At 42.4% G+C, this 16,070-nt stretch overlaps 2 protein-coding genes across 5 annotated transcripts in view; one reads left to right on the forward strand and one right to left on the reverse strand.

Annotated features, from left to right (window-relative positions):
• LOC143766448 (uncharacterized) overlaps positions 1 to 14,134 on the reverse strand; it is a 31,921-nt gene extending 17,787 nt beyond the window's left edge. For 3 of the 4 annotated variants that reach the window (XM_077254150.1, XM_077254148.1, XM_077254147.1), the window contains exon 1: positions 14,045 to 14,132. In XM_077254150.1, coding sequence (XP_077110265.1) covers positions 14,045 to 14,071 — 27 coding nt within the window. In that variant the 5' untranslated portion in view covers positions 14,072 to 14,132. Of the gene's footprint in view, positions 1 to 14,044 lie in introns of all 4 variants that reach the window. The other variant, XM_077254146.1, reaches the window with a different exon arrangement.
• LOC143766444 (uncharacterized) overlaps positions 1 to 16,070 on the forward strand; it is a 427,135-nt gene that overhangs the window by 147,304 nt on the left and 263,761 nt on the right. The window lies entirely within an intron of this gene.

Below are 16,070 nucleotides of genomic sequence, written 5' to 3' on the forward strand. Positions count from 1 at the left end.
GAATAACGGTTTTAAGCTCCGTTTTTTTTATTGGAATAAGTTCATATTAGTCCAACAAGGTTATCTTCCAAGTTTCGTTAAGATTTTTTTAGGGATTCAGTCTTTATGCGCCGCCATATTCTTCCATACCTATGCCTACTGTGTTATCATGGTTGGAAACGGAATAACGGTTTTAAGCTCCGTTTTCTTTATTGTAATAAGTTCATTATTAGTCCAACAAGGTTATCTTCCAAGTTTCATTAGGATCTTTTTAGGGATTCAGTCTTTATGCGCCGCCATACTCTTCCATACCTATGCCTAGTGTGTTATCATGGTTGGAAACGGAATAACGGTTTTAAGCTCCGTTTTTTTTATTTGAATAAGTTCATATTAGTCCAACAAGGTTATCTTCCAAGTTTCGTTAAGATCTTTTTAGGGATTCAGTCTTTATACGCCATATTCTGCCATACCTATGCCTAGTGTGATATCATGGTTGGAAACGAAATAACGGTTTTAAGCTCCGTTTTTTTTATTGGAATATGTTCATATTAGTCCAACAAGGTTATCTTCCAAGTTTCATTAAGATCTTTTTAGGGATTCAGTCTTTATGCGCCATATTCTGCCATACCTATGCCTAGTGTGTTATGGATGGAAGCGGAATAACGGTTTTAAGCTCCGTTTTTTTTATTTGAATAAGTTCATATTAGTCCAACAAGGTTATCTTCCAAGTTTCGTTAAGATGTTTTTAGGGATTCAGTCTTTATGCGCCATATTCTGCCATACCTATGCCTACTGTGTTATCATGGTTGGAAACGGAATAACGGTTTTAAGCTCCATTTTTTTATTGGAATAAGTTCATATTAGTCCAACAAGGTTATCTTCCAAGTTTCATTAAGATGTTTTTAGGGATTCAGTTTTTATGCGCCATATTCTGCCATACCTATGCCTACTGTGTTATCATGGTTGGAAACGAAATAACGGTTTTACGCTCCGTTTTTTTTATTGGAATATGTTCATATTAGTCCAACAAGGTTATCTTCCAAGTTTCATTAAGATCTTTTTAGGGATTCAGTCTTTATGCGCCATATTCTTCCATACCTATGCCTAGTGTGATATCATGGTTGGAAACGGAATAACGGTTTTAAGCTCCGTTTTTTTTATTGGAATAAGTTCATATTAGTCCAACAAGGTTATCTTCCAAGTTTCATTAAGATCTTTTTAGGGATTCAGTCTTTATGCGCCGCCATAGTCTTCCATACCTATGCCTAGTGTGTTATCATGGTTGGAAACGGAATAACGGTTTTAAGCTCCGTTTTTTTTATTTGAATAAGTTCATATTAGTCCAACAAGGTTATCTTCCAAGTTTCGTTAAGATCTTTTTAGGGATTCAGTCTTTATGCGCCATATTCTGCCATACCTATGCCTACTGTGTTATCATGGTTGGAAACGGAATAACGGTTTTAAGCTCCGTTTTTTTTATTGGAATAAGTTCATATTAGTCCAACAAGGTTATCTTCCAAGTTTCATTAAGATCTTTTTAGGGATTCATTCTTTATGCGCCGCCATAGTCTTCCATACCTATGCCTAGTGTGTTATCATGGTTGGAAACGGAATAACGGTTTTAAGCTCCGTTTTTTTTATTTGAATAAGTTCATATTAGTCCAACAAGGTTATCTTCCAAGTTTCGTTAAGATCTTTTTAGGGATTCAGTCTTTATACGCCATATTCTGCCATACCTATGCCTAGTGTGATATCATGGTTGGAAACGAAATAACGGTTTTAAGCTCCGTTTTTTTTATTTGAATAAGTTCATATTAGTCCAACAAGGTTATCTTCCAAGTTTCATTAAGATGTTTTTAGGGATTCAGTCTTTATGCGCCATATTCTGCCATACCTATGCCTACTGTGTTATCATGGTTGGAAACGGAATAACGGTTTTAAGCTCCATTTTTTTATTGGAATAAGTTCATATTAGTCCAACAAGGTTATCTTCCAAGTTTCATTAAGATGTTTTTAGGGATTCAGTCTTTATGCGCCATATTCTGCCATACCTATGCCTACTGTGTTATCATGGTTGGAAACGGAATAACGGTTTTAAGCTCCATTTTTTTATTGGAATAAGTTCATATTAGTCCAACAAGGTTATCTTCCAAGTTTCATTAAGATGTTTTTAGGGATTCAGTTTTTATGCGCCATATTCTGCCATACCTATGCCTACTGTGTTATCATGGTTGGAAACGGAATAACGGTTTTACGCTCCGTTTTTTTTATTGGAATATGTTCATATTAGTCCAACAAGGTTATCTTCCAAGTTTCATTAAGATCTTTTTAGGGATTCGGTCTTTATGCGCCGCCATATTCTTCCATACCTATGCCTACTGTGTTATCATGGTTGGAAACGGAATAACGGTTTTAAGCTCCGTTTTTTTTATTGGAATAAGTTTATATTAGTCCAACAAGGTTATCTTCCAAGTTTCATTAAGATCTTTTTAGGGATTCGGTCTTTATGCGCCGCCATATTCTTCCATACCTATGCCTACTGTGTTATCATGGTTGGAAACGGAATAACGGTTTTAAGCTCCGTTTTTTTTATTGGAATAAGTTCATATTAGTCCAACAAGGTTATCTTCCAAGTTTCATTAAGATGTTTTTAGGGATTCAGTCTTTATACGCCATATTCTGCCATACCTATGCCTACTGTGTTATCATGGTTGGAAACGAAATAACGGTTTTAAGCTCAATTTTTTTTATTGGAATATGTTCATATTAGTCCAACAAGGTTATCTTCCAAGTTTCATTAAGATGTTTTTAGGGATTCAGTCTTTATGCGCCATATTCTGCCATACCTATGCCTAATGTGTTATCATGGTTGGAAACGGAATAACGGTTTTAAGCTCCGGTTTTTTTATTTGAATAAGTTCATATTAGTCCAACAAGGTTATCTTCCAAGTTTCGTTAAGATCTTTTTAGGGATTCAGTCTTTATACGCCATAGTCTGCCATACCTATGCCTACTGTGTTATCATGGTTGGAAACGGAATAACGGTTTTAAGCTCCGTTTTTTTTATTGGAATAAGTTCATATTAGTCCAACAAGGTTATCTTCCAAGTTTCGTTAAGATCTTTTTAGGGATTCAGTCTTTATGCGCCGCCATATTCTTCCATACCTATGCCTACTGTGTTATCATGTTTGGATACGGAATAACGGTTTTAAGCTCCGTTTTCTTTATTGTAATAAGTTCATATTAGTCCAACAAGGTTATCTTCCAAGTTTCATTAAGATCTTTTTAGGGATTCAGTCTTTATGCGCCATAGTCTGCCATACCTATGCCTACTGTGTTATCATGGTTGGAAACGGAATAATGGTTTTAAGCTCCGTTTTTTTTATTGGAATAAGTTCATATTAGTCCAACAAGGTTATCTTCCAAGTTTCATTAAGATCTTTTTAGGGATTCAGTCTTTATGCGCCGCCATAGTCTTCCATACCTATGCCTAGTGTGTTATCATGGTTGGAAACGGAATAACGGTTTTAAGCTCCGTTTTTTTTATTGGAATAAGTTCATATTAGTCCAACAAGGTTATCTTCCAAGTTTCGTTAAGATCTTTTTAGGGATTCAGTCTTTATACGCCATATTCTGCCATACCTATGCCTAGTGTGATATCATGGTTGGAAACGGAATAACGGTTTTAAGCCCAGTTTTTTTTATTGGAATAAGTTCATATTAGTCCAACAAGGTTATCTTCCAAGTTTCGTTAAGATCTTTTTAGGGATTCAGTCTTTATGCGCCGCCATATTCTGCCATACCTATGCCTATGGTATTTTTTTTTCTAAAGTTGTATTTTTTTAATGTATTTTTCCTTTCCACTTCACTCTATTTAAAAATAAATTAGCGGAGGTTAAACTTTAATTGCGTTTTCAACAAGGCAAACCCATACATTTCTATATAGTAACTTTAAATTTTAAATAAACACTGAATCCCTAAGAAGATCTTGATGCAACTTTGAAAATAAGTTTGTCATTAATATGAACTTTTTCCAGCAAGAAAAACAGAGCTTAAAAATGTAATTCTGTTTTCAACAATGTTAATTCATACATTCCTATATAATAACTTTACATTTCAAATAAACAGTAAATCCCTAAGTAGATCTTTATCGAAAAATTTTGCCTTAGGCCGGCCTCACACTAGCGTGTTTTACGGACGTATGAGAGGTGCAGAAAATACGGATTGCATATGGTACAATGCTTGTCTATGCCCCAGCTCGTATCAGCCGTATTTTACTGATCCGTATATTATACGGTCTTCTACGGCCGTAGAAAATCACAGCATGCTGCGTTTGTCACCGTATTGCGCAAACAAATACGCCAATGAAAGTCTATGGGGGTGAGAAAAATACGGATTACACACGGACCAGCAGTGTGACTTGCGAGAAATACGCACCGGTGTTCTATAGAAAAGCCGGCAATTCAGTGCGGTGTACAGTAAAATCACACTGACAGGTTACATTAGAATAGCTAAAATAAATGTCTACACATAGTATAGGGGTGTATATATATATATATATATATATATATATATATATATATATAATAGATGGTGGCCCGATTCTAACGCATCGGGTATTCTAGAATATGCATGTCCACGTAGTATATTGCCCAGCCACGTAGTATGCTGCCCAGCCACGCAGTATGCTGCCCAGCCATGTAGTATATTGCCCAGCCACGCAGTATATTGCCCAGCCACGTAGTATATTGCCCAGCCACGCAGTATATTGCCCAGCCACGTAGTATATTGCCCAGCCACGTAGTATATTGCCCAGGGACGTAGTATATTGCCCAGCCACGCAGCATATTGCCCAGCCACGTAGTATATTGCCCAGCCACGTAGTATATTGCCCAGCCACGTAGTATATTGCCCAGCCACGTAGTATATTGCCCAGCCACGTAGTATGTTGCCCATTTACGTAGTATATTGCCTAGTGACGTAGTATATTGCCCAGTAACGTAGTATATTGCCCAGTGACGTAGTATATTGCCCAGTGACGTAGTATATTGCCTAGTGACGTAGTATACAGCACAGAGCCACGTAGTATATTGCCCAGTTACGTAGTATATTGCACAGCGACGTAGTATACAGCACAGAGCCATGTAGTATATTGGCCAGTCACGTAGTATATTGCCCAGCTACGTAGTTTATTGCCCAGCCAGGTTTGTCACAGTTTAAAAAATAAAAAATAAACATATACTCACCTTTCCGAGGGCACCTTGTAGTCCACGGCAGCTTCCGGTCCCAGGGATGGTATGAGCGCAGGACCTGTGATGACGTCGCGGTCACATGACTGTGATCACGGTGATGCGCCCTCTGCTGGATGTCCTCATATGAACTCGAGCCTGGGAACTTTTCTTAATATTTTCCCACGCTAGAGTTCATATGAGGACATCCAGCAGAGGGCGCATCACCGCGACTGAAGGTAACTACAGGTCATTGACCTACATTCCATTCATTCCCCGGGGTTATATAGGCAGGAGCACAGCTGCATTAGCAGAGCTTCTGCTTATAAAATTAGTTAACCCCTTCAGATGGATTTACATCATGGGACGTGACAGAACGACGGAAGGTATGGGATATTGTTGTTTTTTTATTTTACCTTTTTTACAGACCGAGGGTCTTCAGGTGGATTACTGTTGTGAACTATATTTCTTGGCTCCCTCTGGTGGTCACTAGCGGTATGGCACTTGGATTGTTTTTCCCCAGGTTGGTACTCACCTGGTTCGTTAGGCCTTGGGTGTTCCTATTTAGACTTCCTGGAAACTCAGTCTAGTGCCTGGAATCGATGTAATCAGTCTATGTCTGTTTTCTCCTGTCTCCTGGTCTCCTGTTTTTTGCAAGATAAGCTAAGTTCTGCTTTCTTATTTTTGTTTATTTGCTTTGTTCTCATTTTAGTCCAGCTTGTTCAAAATGTGATTCCTGATTTTGCTGGAAGCTCAAGGGGGCTGATATTCTCCCCCCACACCGTTAGTCGGTGCGGGGGTTCTTGGATATTCAGCGTGGATATTTTTGTAGGGTTTTTGCTGACCGCATAAGTCCTCTTCCTATTTTCTGATATTAATTAGTGGGCCTCTCTTTGCTGAATCTAGTTCATTCTTACGTTTGTCTTTTCTTCTTACCTCACCGTTATTATTTGTTTGGGGCTTGTATTATAACTTTGGGGTACTTTTCTCTTGAGGCAAGTGAGGTCTTATTTTCTCTGAAAGGGTTAGTTAGTTCTCCGGCTGGTGCGAGACGTCTAGTTATCAACGTAGGTACGTTCCCCGGCTGCTTCTAGTTGTTGTGCTAGGATCAGGTATGCGGTCAGCCAAGTTACCACCTCCCTATGAGCTGGTTTTTGTGTTTGCAGACTTAGCTGAAACTCCTGAGATCCTCTACCACTAGGATCATAACAGATTACCAGTATAATAAAATATTACAAAAACCTGTGTATTTATTTCATTAAAATACTTTGTAATAATGTGTGTGTGTTTTTTAACCATTTCATACTATTGGATTAATAATGGATACGTGTCATAATTGACGCTTCTCCATTATTAATCTGGCTTAATGTCACCTTACAATAGCAAGGTGACATTAAACCTTCATTACCCCATATCCCACCGCTGCAGGGGAGTGGGAAGAGAGTGGCCAAGTGCCAGAATAGGAGCATCTTCCAGATGTGCCATTTCTGGGGTGACTGGGGGCAGATGTTTTTAGCCAGGGGGGGGGGCAATAACCATGGACCCTCTCTAGGCTATTAATATCTGCCCTCAGTCATTGGCTTTACCATTCTGGCGAAGAAAATTGCACGGGAGCCCACGCCAATTTTTTCCGCGATTTAACCCTTTAATTTAATAGAGCGCCCAAATTTTGCACATACACACTACTAACATTAGTAGTGTGGAATATGCAAAAAAAAAAGGAATGTGAGATGGTTTACTGTATGTAAACCATGTGTCATATCATGTTGGGTTTGGGAGGAGATAGGAAAAGCCGGCAATTGAATTACCGGCTTTTCTCCTATCTAGCGCTGTATGAAATATTAACATATATACATATATGTGTCTCACTGACATTTTATAATATATATATATATATATATATATATATATATATATATATATATATATATATATATATATATTATAAATATCTATATATATATAATTGTCTAAGGGTTTAATTGTCTGTCTGTCCTGCAAATCCCGCGTCTTTGATTGGTCGAGGCCGCCAGGCCTCGACCAATCAGCGATGGGCACAGTCTCTGATTGGTCGAGGCCAGCCGGCCTCGACCAATCAGCGACGGGCATTGTCCTCCACTGCTGTCAAGTGCCGCCTTTGTGTTGTCTAAGGGTCTAATTGTCTGTCTGTCTCGGAAATCCCAACTTGCTGATTGGTCGAGGCCCGCCGGCCTCGACCAATCAGCGACGGGCACAGTCTGCCGCGAATTCTGGAATCATCATTGTCCTCCACTGCTGTCAAGTGCCGCCATTGTGTAGGGTGTGTGCCTGCGTCTCCCTGTATGGGTGGCATCTCCTTGTGTTTCTATCTTAGAATGGGTCGTAAACGAAAATACGCCAATGAGGATGACAGAAAAGCAGCAGCAGCAAGAAAACGACAACATCGGGAACAGGAGACACCACAACAAACTGCCGCCCGAGAAGCCGAGGGTGTGGAATCTCACAGACAACGTCGCCAACAGGAGACACCACAACAAACTGCTGCTAGACAAGCCCAGGATGCGGCATCTCACAGACACCTTCGCCAACCGGAGACACCACAACAAACTGTTGTACGACAGGAACAACATGATCGCCAAATTCATAAAAAACGAATGCTCTACCAACTAAGGCACAACCAGGACAATATTCAACAACTTGCACATTACGTAACAGACAATGAATGTACAATTCATGAACACTACTGTGGGAATATGAATGCAGTTTGCTCTAAATGCGACTCTCTGAATTTCATTGATGAAAAACCATCTGACAATCAGTTTACTCAATGCTGCCAAAAAGGAAAAGTTATGCTACCGAGACCTCACTACTCAGAGCTGTTTGAGCAGTTAATGAAAGGAATGCGTCATCACAAGTCCTGCGCGGAAAGGACCTGCCGTGATGTCATGGTCATGTGACCGCAACACGGTCATGTGACCGTGACGTCATCACAGGTCCTGCGCGACAAGGACCTGTCGTGACGTCACGGTCATGTGACCGCGATGTCGTCACGTGACCGCAACGTCATCACACCCTGGGACCGGAAGCTGCCGCCTGCACCCCACACAGGCGACAGAGCTACAACGCGCCTGCGGAAGGTGAGTATATGTTTATTTTTTATTTTTTTAACCTGTGTCATACATGGCTGGGCAATATACTATGTCGCTGGGCAATATACTACGTCACTGGGCAATATACTACGTCACTGGGCAATATACTACGTCACTGGCCAATATACTACGTCACAGGGCAATATACTACGTCACAGGGCAATATACTACGTGGGCTGTGCAATATACTACGTGGCTCTGTGCTGTATACTACGTCACTGGGCAATATACTACGTAACTGGGCAATATACTATGTAACTGGCCTATATACTATGTAAGTGGCCAATATACTACGTAACTGGGTAATATACTATGTGGCTCTGTGCTGTATACTACATCACTGGGCAATATACTACGTGGCTGGGCAATATACTATGTGGACATAAATATTCTAGAATACCCGATGCGTTAGAATCGGCCACTATCTAGTATCTATATATATAATTGTCTAAGGGTTTTTCCGTCTGTCTGTCTGTCTGTCTGTCTGTCCTGGAAATCCCGCCTCTCTGATTGGTCGAGGCCGCCAGGCCTCGACCAATCAGAGACGGGCACAGCATGGCGACGATGATGTCATAATGGAAATCCCGCGTCTCTGATTGTTCGAGGCCGCCAGGCCTCGAACAATCAGCGATGGGCACAGTATCGACGTAATGTCATAATGGTTGCCATGGCGACGATGATGTCATAAAGGTTGCCTCGACCAATCAGCGACGGGCACAGTCTGCCGCGAATTCTGGAATCATCATTGTCCATATACTACGGGGACATGCATATTCTAGAATACCCGATGCGTTAGAATCGGGCCACAGTCTAGTACTATATAATTGTCTAAGGGTCACTTCCGTCTGTCCTTCTGTCTGTCTGTCTGTCACGGTTATTCATTTGCTGATTGGTCTCGCAAGCTGCCTGTCATGGCTGCCGCGACCAATCAGCGACAGGCACAGTCCGGAAGAAAATGGCTGCTCCTTACTCCCCGCAATCAGTGCCTGTCGCCCGCATACTCCCCTCCGGTCACCGCTAACACAGAGTTAATGGCGGCAGTAACGGACCGCGTTATGCCGGGGGTAACGCACTCCGTTACCGCTGCTATTAACCCTGTGTGTCCCCAACTTTTTACTATTGATGCCGCCTATGCGGCATCAATAGTAAAACATGTAATGTTAAAAACAATAATAATAAAAAAAAATACTATACTCACCCTCCGTAGTCGCTCGCGCCGGCCGTCATCTTCCGTTGCAGGTTCTGGTGGCAAAGATGGTATGGGAGGAAGGACCTGCCATGACGTCACGGTCATGTGACTGCGACGTCATCACAGGCCCTGCGCGCCTGCGCTAGAAAGACCTGCCATGACATCACAGTCATGTGACCGCGACGTCATCACAGGTCCTGCGCTCATAACATCCCTGGGACCGGAAGCTGCCATGGACTACAAGGGGCCCTCGGAAAGGTGAGTATATGACTGACAAACCTGGCTGGGCAATAAACTACGTAGCTGGGCAATATACTACGTGACTGGCCAATATACTACATGGCTCTGTGCTGTATACTACGTTGCTGTGCAATATACTACGTAACTGGGCAATATACTACGTGGCTCTGTGCTGCATACTACGTCACTGGGCAATATACTACCTCACTGGGCAATATACTACGTGGCTGGGCAATATACTACGTGGCTGGGCAATATACTACGTGGCCTGGCAATATACTACGTGGCTGGGCAGCATACTGCGTGGCTGGGCAGCATACTGCGTGGCTGGGCAGCATACTACGTGGCTGGGCAATATACTACGTGGACATACGTATTCTAGAATACCCGATGCGTTAGAATCGGGCCACCATCTAGTATATATATATACACTCACCGGCCACTTTATTAGGTACACCATGCTAGTAACGGGTTGGACCCCCTTTTGCCTTCAGAACTGCCTCAATTCTTCGTGGCATAGATTCAACAAGGTGCTGGAAGCATTCCTCAGAGATTTTGGTCCATATTGACATGATGGCATCACACAGTTGCCGCAGATTTGTCGGCTGCACATCCCAAAGATGCTCCAAACAAGGCAGGATGGATCCATGCTTTCATGTTGTTTACGCCAAATTCTGACCCTACCATCCGAATGTCGCAGCAGAAATCGAGACTCATCAGACCAAGCAACGTTTTTCCAATCTTCTACTGTCCAATTTTGATGAGCTTGTACAAATTGTAGCCTCAGTTTCCTGTTCTTAGCTGAAAGGAGTGGTACCCGGTGTGGTCTTCTGCTGCTGTAGCCCATCTGCCTCAAAGTTCGACGCACTGTGCATTCAGAGATGCTCTTAGGCCTACCTTGGTTGTAACGGGTGGCGATTTGAGTCACTGTTGCCTTTCTATCAGCTCGAACCAGTCTGCCCATTCTCCTCTTACCTCTGGCATCAACAAGGCATTTCCGCCCACAGAACTGCCGCTCACTGGATTTTTTTTCTTTTTCGGACCATTCTCTGTAAACCCTAGAGATGGTTGTGCGTGAAAATCCCAGTAGATCAGCAGTTTCTGAAATACTCAGACCAGCCCTTCTGGCACCAACAACCATGCCACGTTCAAAGGCACTCAAATCACCTTTCTTCCCCATACTGATGCTCGGTTTGAACTGCAGGAGATTGTCTTGACCATGTCTACATGCCTAAATGCACTGAGTTGCCGCCATGTGATTGGCTGATTAGAAATTAAGTGTTAACAAGAAGTTGGACAGGTGTACCTAATAAAGTGGCCGGTGAGTGTATATATATATATATATATACACCCCTATACTATGTGTAGACATTTATTTTAGCTATTCTAATGTAACCTGTCAGTGTGATTTTACTGTACACCGCACTGAATTGCCGGCTTTTCTATAGAACACCGGTGCGTATTTCTCGCAAGTCACACTGCTGGTCCGTGTGTAATCTGTATTTTTCTCACCCCCATAGACTTTCATTGGCGTATTTGTTTGCGCAATACGGTGACAAACGCAGCATGCTGTGATTTTCTACAGCCGTAGAAGACCGTATAATATACGGATCAGTAAAATACGGCTGATAGGAGCTGGGGCATAGACAAGCATTGTACCATATGCAATCTGTATTTTCAGCACCTCTCATACGTCCGTAAAACACGCTAGTGTGAGGCCGGCCTAAGGCAAAATTTTTCGATAAAGATCTACTTAGGGATTTACTGTTTATTTGAAATGTAAAGTTATTATATAGGAATGTATGAATTAACATTGTTGAAAACAGAATTACATATTTAAGCTCTGTTTTTCTTGCTGGAAAAAGTTCATATTAATGATAAACTTATTTTCAAAGTTGCATCAAGAACTTCTTAGGGATTCAGTGTTTATTTAAAATTTAAAGTTACTATATAGAAATGTATGGGTTTGCCTTGTTGAAAACGCAATTAAAGCTTAACCTCCGCTAATTTATTTTTAAATAGAGTGAAGTGGAAAGGAAAAATACATTAAAAAAATACAACTTTAGAAAAAAAAATACCATAGGCATAGGTATGGCAGAATATGGCGGCGCATAAAGACTGAATCCCTAAAAAGATCTTAACAAAAGTTGGAAGATAACCTTGTTGGACTAATATGAACTTATTACAATAAAGAAAACGGAGCTTAAAACCGTTATTCCGTTTCCAACCATGATAACACAGTAGGCATAGGTATGGCAGAATATGGAGCATAAAGACTGAATCCCTAAAAAGATCTTAACGAAACATGGAAGATAACCTTGTTGGACTAATATGAACATATTCCAATAAAAAAAACGGAGCTTAAAACCGTTATTCCGTTTCCAACCATGATATCACACTAGGCATATGTATGGCAAAATATGGCGCATAAAGACTGAATCCCTAAAAAGATCTTAATGAAACTGGGAAAGTAACTTTCTGTCACTAATATGAACTTATTCCAATAAAAAAAACGGAGCTTAAAACGGTTATTCGTAATACTTACCAAAGTGATGATGGGAGAGTCTGGTGTTGCAGCTTGACTTCTGTAAGATATGCCCCAGCTAGCATGTCCACTTACTCTGCATTCTCTGGTTGCTAGGGTACTGGATGTGTGAGAGGAGGGTTTATATACTATCTCAAGGTAGACAATATTAACATTAGCTTCTAGCCTATAGGCACCGTCACATTAAGCGATGCTGCAGCGATATAGACAACGATGCCAATCGCGGCAGCGTCGCTGTTTCGTCGTTGTGTGGTCGCTGGAGAGCTGTCACACAGACAGCTCTCCAGCGACCAACGATGCCGAAGTCCCCGGGTAACCAGGGTAAACATCGGGTTACTAAGCGCAGGGCCGCGCTTAGTAACCCGATGTTTACCCTGGTTACCAGTGTAAATGTAAAAAAACCCAAACATTACATACTTACATTCCGGTGTCTGTCGCGTCCCCCGGCGTCCGCTTCCCTGCACTGTGTCAGCGCCGGCCCTAAAGCAGAGCGGTGACGTCACCGCTGTGCTCTGCTTTACGGCCGGCCGGCGCTGACACAGTGCAGGGAAGCGGACGCCGGGGGACCCGACAGACACCGGAATGTAAGTATGTAGTGTTTGGTTTTTTTTACATTTACAATGGTAACCAGGGTAAATATCGGGTTACTAAGCGCGGCCCTGCGCTTAGTAACCCGATGTTTACCCTTGTTACCAGTGAAGACATCGCTGAATCCGCGTCACACACACCGATCCAGAGATGTCAGCGGGTGATCCAGCGACGAAATAAGGTGCTGGCCTTCTAGCTCCGACCAACGATGTCACAGCAGGATCCTGATCGCTGCTGCGTGTCAAACACAACGATATCGCTATCCAGGACGCTGCAACGTCACGGATCGCTATCGTTATCGTTGTTAAGTTGTTCAGTGTGAAGGTACCTTTATCTCACTCAAAACATCACCCTCCCTCTCTCAGTTCAGGTACACAGAGAAGGGAGTTTTAAAGCTATGTGCACACGTTCAGTATTTATCGCGTTTTTTTCGCGATAAAAACGTGAAAAGAACGCTTACATATGGTTCCCAATCGTTTCTATGTAATCCGCAAAACTTGTGCAAATGTTGCGATTTTCTCCGCGAAAAAACGAATCGCGGAAAAAAAAGCAACATGTTCATTCATTTTGCGGAATCGCTGATTTCCCGCACACTGTACAAAATCTACCATAGGCATAGGTACAGACAAAAATGACTAAAAAATCTACCATAGGCATAGATAAAATCTACCATAGGCAGAGGTAAAATCTACCATAGGCATAGGTAAAATCTACCATAGGCATAGGTAAAATCTACCATAGGCATAGGTAAAGACATATATGACACATAGGGTTTTAGTATTTTCCTTATAAAGGCCAGAGCCCCAAAGGCAGAACAGATTTGCACCAAGCAAAGGAAAGGGGTGCGGGGAAGAATCTGAGGTACCAGCTCATGGTAAAGTGCCCGAGGCAGCTGGTTGTGGGGCAGAACCCGGCTTACAGGGGCATAATGGGGGCATTACACTGTGTGGGGGCAATAAAGGGGCCCTGTACTAGGAGAACAATCCGTTCCCTCACTTCCTGTCCTCCATAGTTGGGTCGTATGTATCTAAACAGAACAAAAACGTTATGATTCTTATAAAGTGGCAACAACAACATCAGAGGAGTCTCAGTGCAGAAGGGGTTAATGTCCCCCCGCGCTCAGTAATGGGGAATCTCCAGCACCTACCTCCACCTGCAGAGCCGCACTCCACATATATGGCTGCTCTGTGCGCACAGGACCTGTGATGAGGTCACAGGAGGGGAGGAGTCAGGGGTCACCTGATCAGGGGCCTCAGGGAATGATATCCGCAGTGCAGACGCTACATGGAAACTTCTCCTCAGTCAGTGACATTCCCGCCATTATTTCCCCTCACTACTGGCACAATTACCCCGCGCCGCCTTTTGATTGTGCTATCGACTCCATACCAGGAGCTAAAATGACGAAATCTCGCTTATTTAACCCCTTCCAGTGTCCGGCTAAGGCTCATATAATGCTGGCACTTCTAGTTCCGTCATGCTGGCATTGATATGGCACTTCAGGGGGACACGACGAGCGGTATATACAAACGTGCAAATACTAGGATTTCATCAGCTCACCCAACCAGATGTATAAAGAGTCCATTTCTCAGCAGACGTGCAGAGCCCGGATCACCACCAAGTTCCTGCCGCCCGACTCCCAGGTGAAAATGGAAATCACTCACTTGTCCGGCTCATGCAAATATTGAATGGAGGAGATGAAAATAGAATAAAAATCTTGTCCTTTATTAGTGCATCATAAAAACAGGCTGACACGTTTCAGGCAGTACTGCCCTTAGCATAATAAAAACACATTACAACACTATACTGTGTTTAATTGTGTATATATTGTGATAATATTTGTAATATCTATATATATAATCGTCTAAGGAGCACTTCTGTCTGTCTGTCTGTCTGTCTGTCACGGAAATCCCGCATCGTGGGACGGGCACAGTCCTGCTGCGAATTCGCGCCTTCCTACTCTCTGTCAGTGCCCCTCCATACTCCCCTCCAGTCAATGCTCACACAGGGTTAATGGCTGTGTTACACCGCGTTATGCTGCGGTGTACGCTGTCTGTTAACATTGCTATTAACCCTGTGTGACCAACTTTTTACTATTGATGCTGCCTGTGCAGCATCAATAGTAAAAAGATCTAATGTTAAAAATAATAATAATAAAAAAATCATTATATACTCACCTTCCAGTGCCTTTCCCGCTCTTCGCAACGCTTCGGGCTCGCGAGACCGCAATGCATTCTTGGGATCGGAGCGTCGCGAGGAGCATCGCTAAACGCCTCGCCTGGATCCAGGGGCCGCCCGAAGGTGAGTATATAACTATTTTTTATTTTAATTCTTTTTTTTAACAGAGATATGGTGCCCATATTTCTATATACTACGTGGGCTGTTATATACTACGTGGGCTGTGTTACATACTGTGTGGGCTGTGTTATATACTACGTCTCTATGCTATATACTACGTGGGCTGTGTTATATACTGCGTGGGCTGTGTTATATACTACATCTCTGCTATATAGTACGTGGGCTGTGCTATATACTACATTGGTGTGCAATATACTACGTGGGCTGTTATATACTGCGTGAGCTGTGTTTTATATTGCATCTCTGTGCCATAAACTGCGTTGCCTGTGCAATCTATTACGTGGCTGGGCAATATACTACGTGGCTGTGTTATATACTGCTTGAGCTGTGCTATATACTACGTGAGCTGTGCTATATGCTACGTGGCTGTGTTATATACTACGTTGGCTGTGCTATATACTAAGTAGCTGTGCAATATACATGGCTGGGCAATATACTACGTGGCTGTGCTATATACTACGTGGCTGTGTTATATGCTACGTGGGCTGTGTTATATACTACGTGGGCTGTTATATACTACGTGGGCTGTGTTATATACTACGTGGGCTGTGCTATATACTGTGTGGGCTGTGTTATATGCTACGTGGGCTGTGTTATATACTACGTGGCCTGTGTTATATACTACATGGACTGGGTTATATACTACATGGGCTGTGTTATACACTGCATGGGCTGTGCTATATACTGCGTGGGCTGTGCTATATACTACGTGGGCTGTGCTATATACTACGTGGCTGTGCTATATGCTATGTGGCTGTGCTATATGCTACGTGGCTGTGTTATATGCTACGTGGCTGTGCTATATGCTACGTGGGCTG

Source organism: Ranitomeya variabilis, chromosome 4 (assembly GCF_051348905.1).
Source record: "Ranitomeya variabilis isolate aRanVar5 chromosome 4, aRanVar5.hap1, whole genome shotgun sequence".
Lineage (NCBI taxonomy): Eukaryota > Metazoa > Chordata > Amphibia > Anura > Dendrobatidae > Ranitomeya > Ranitomeya variabilis.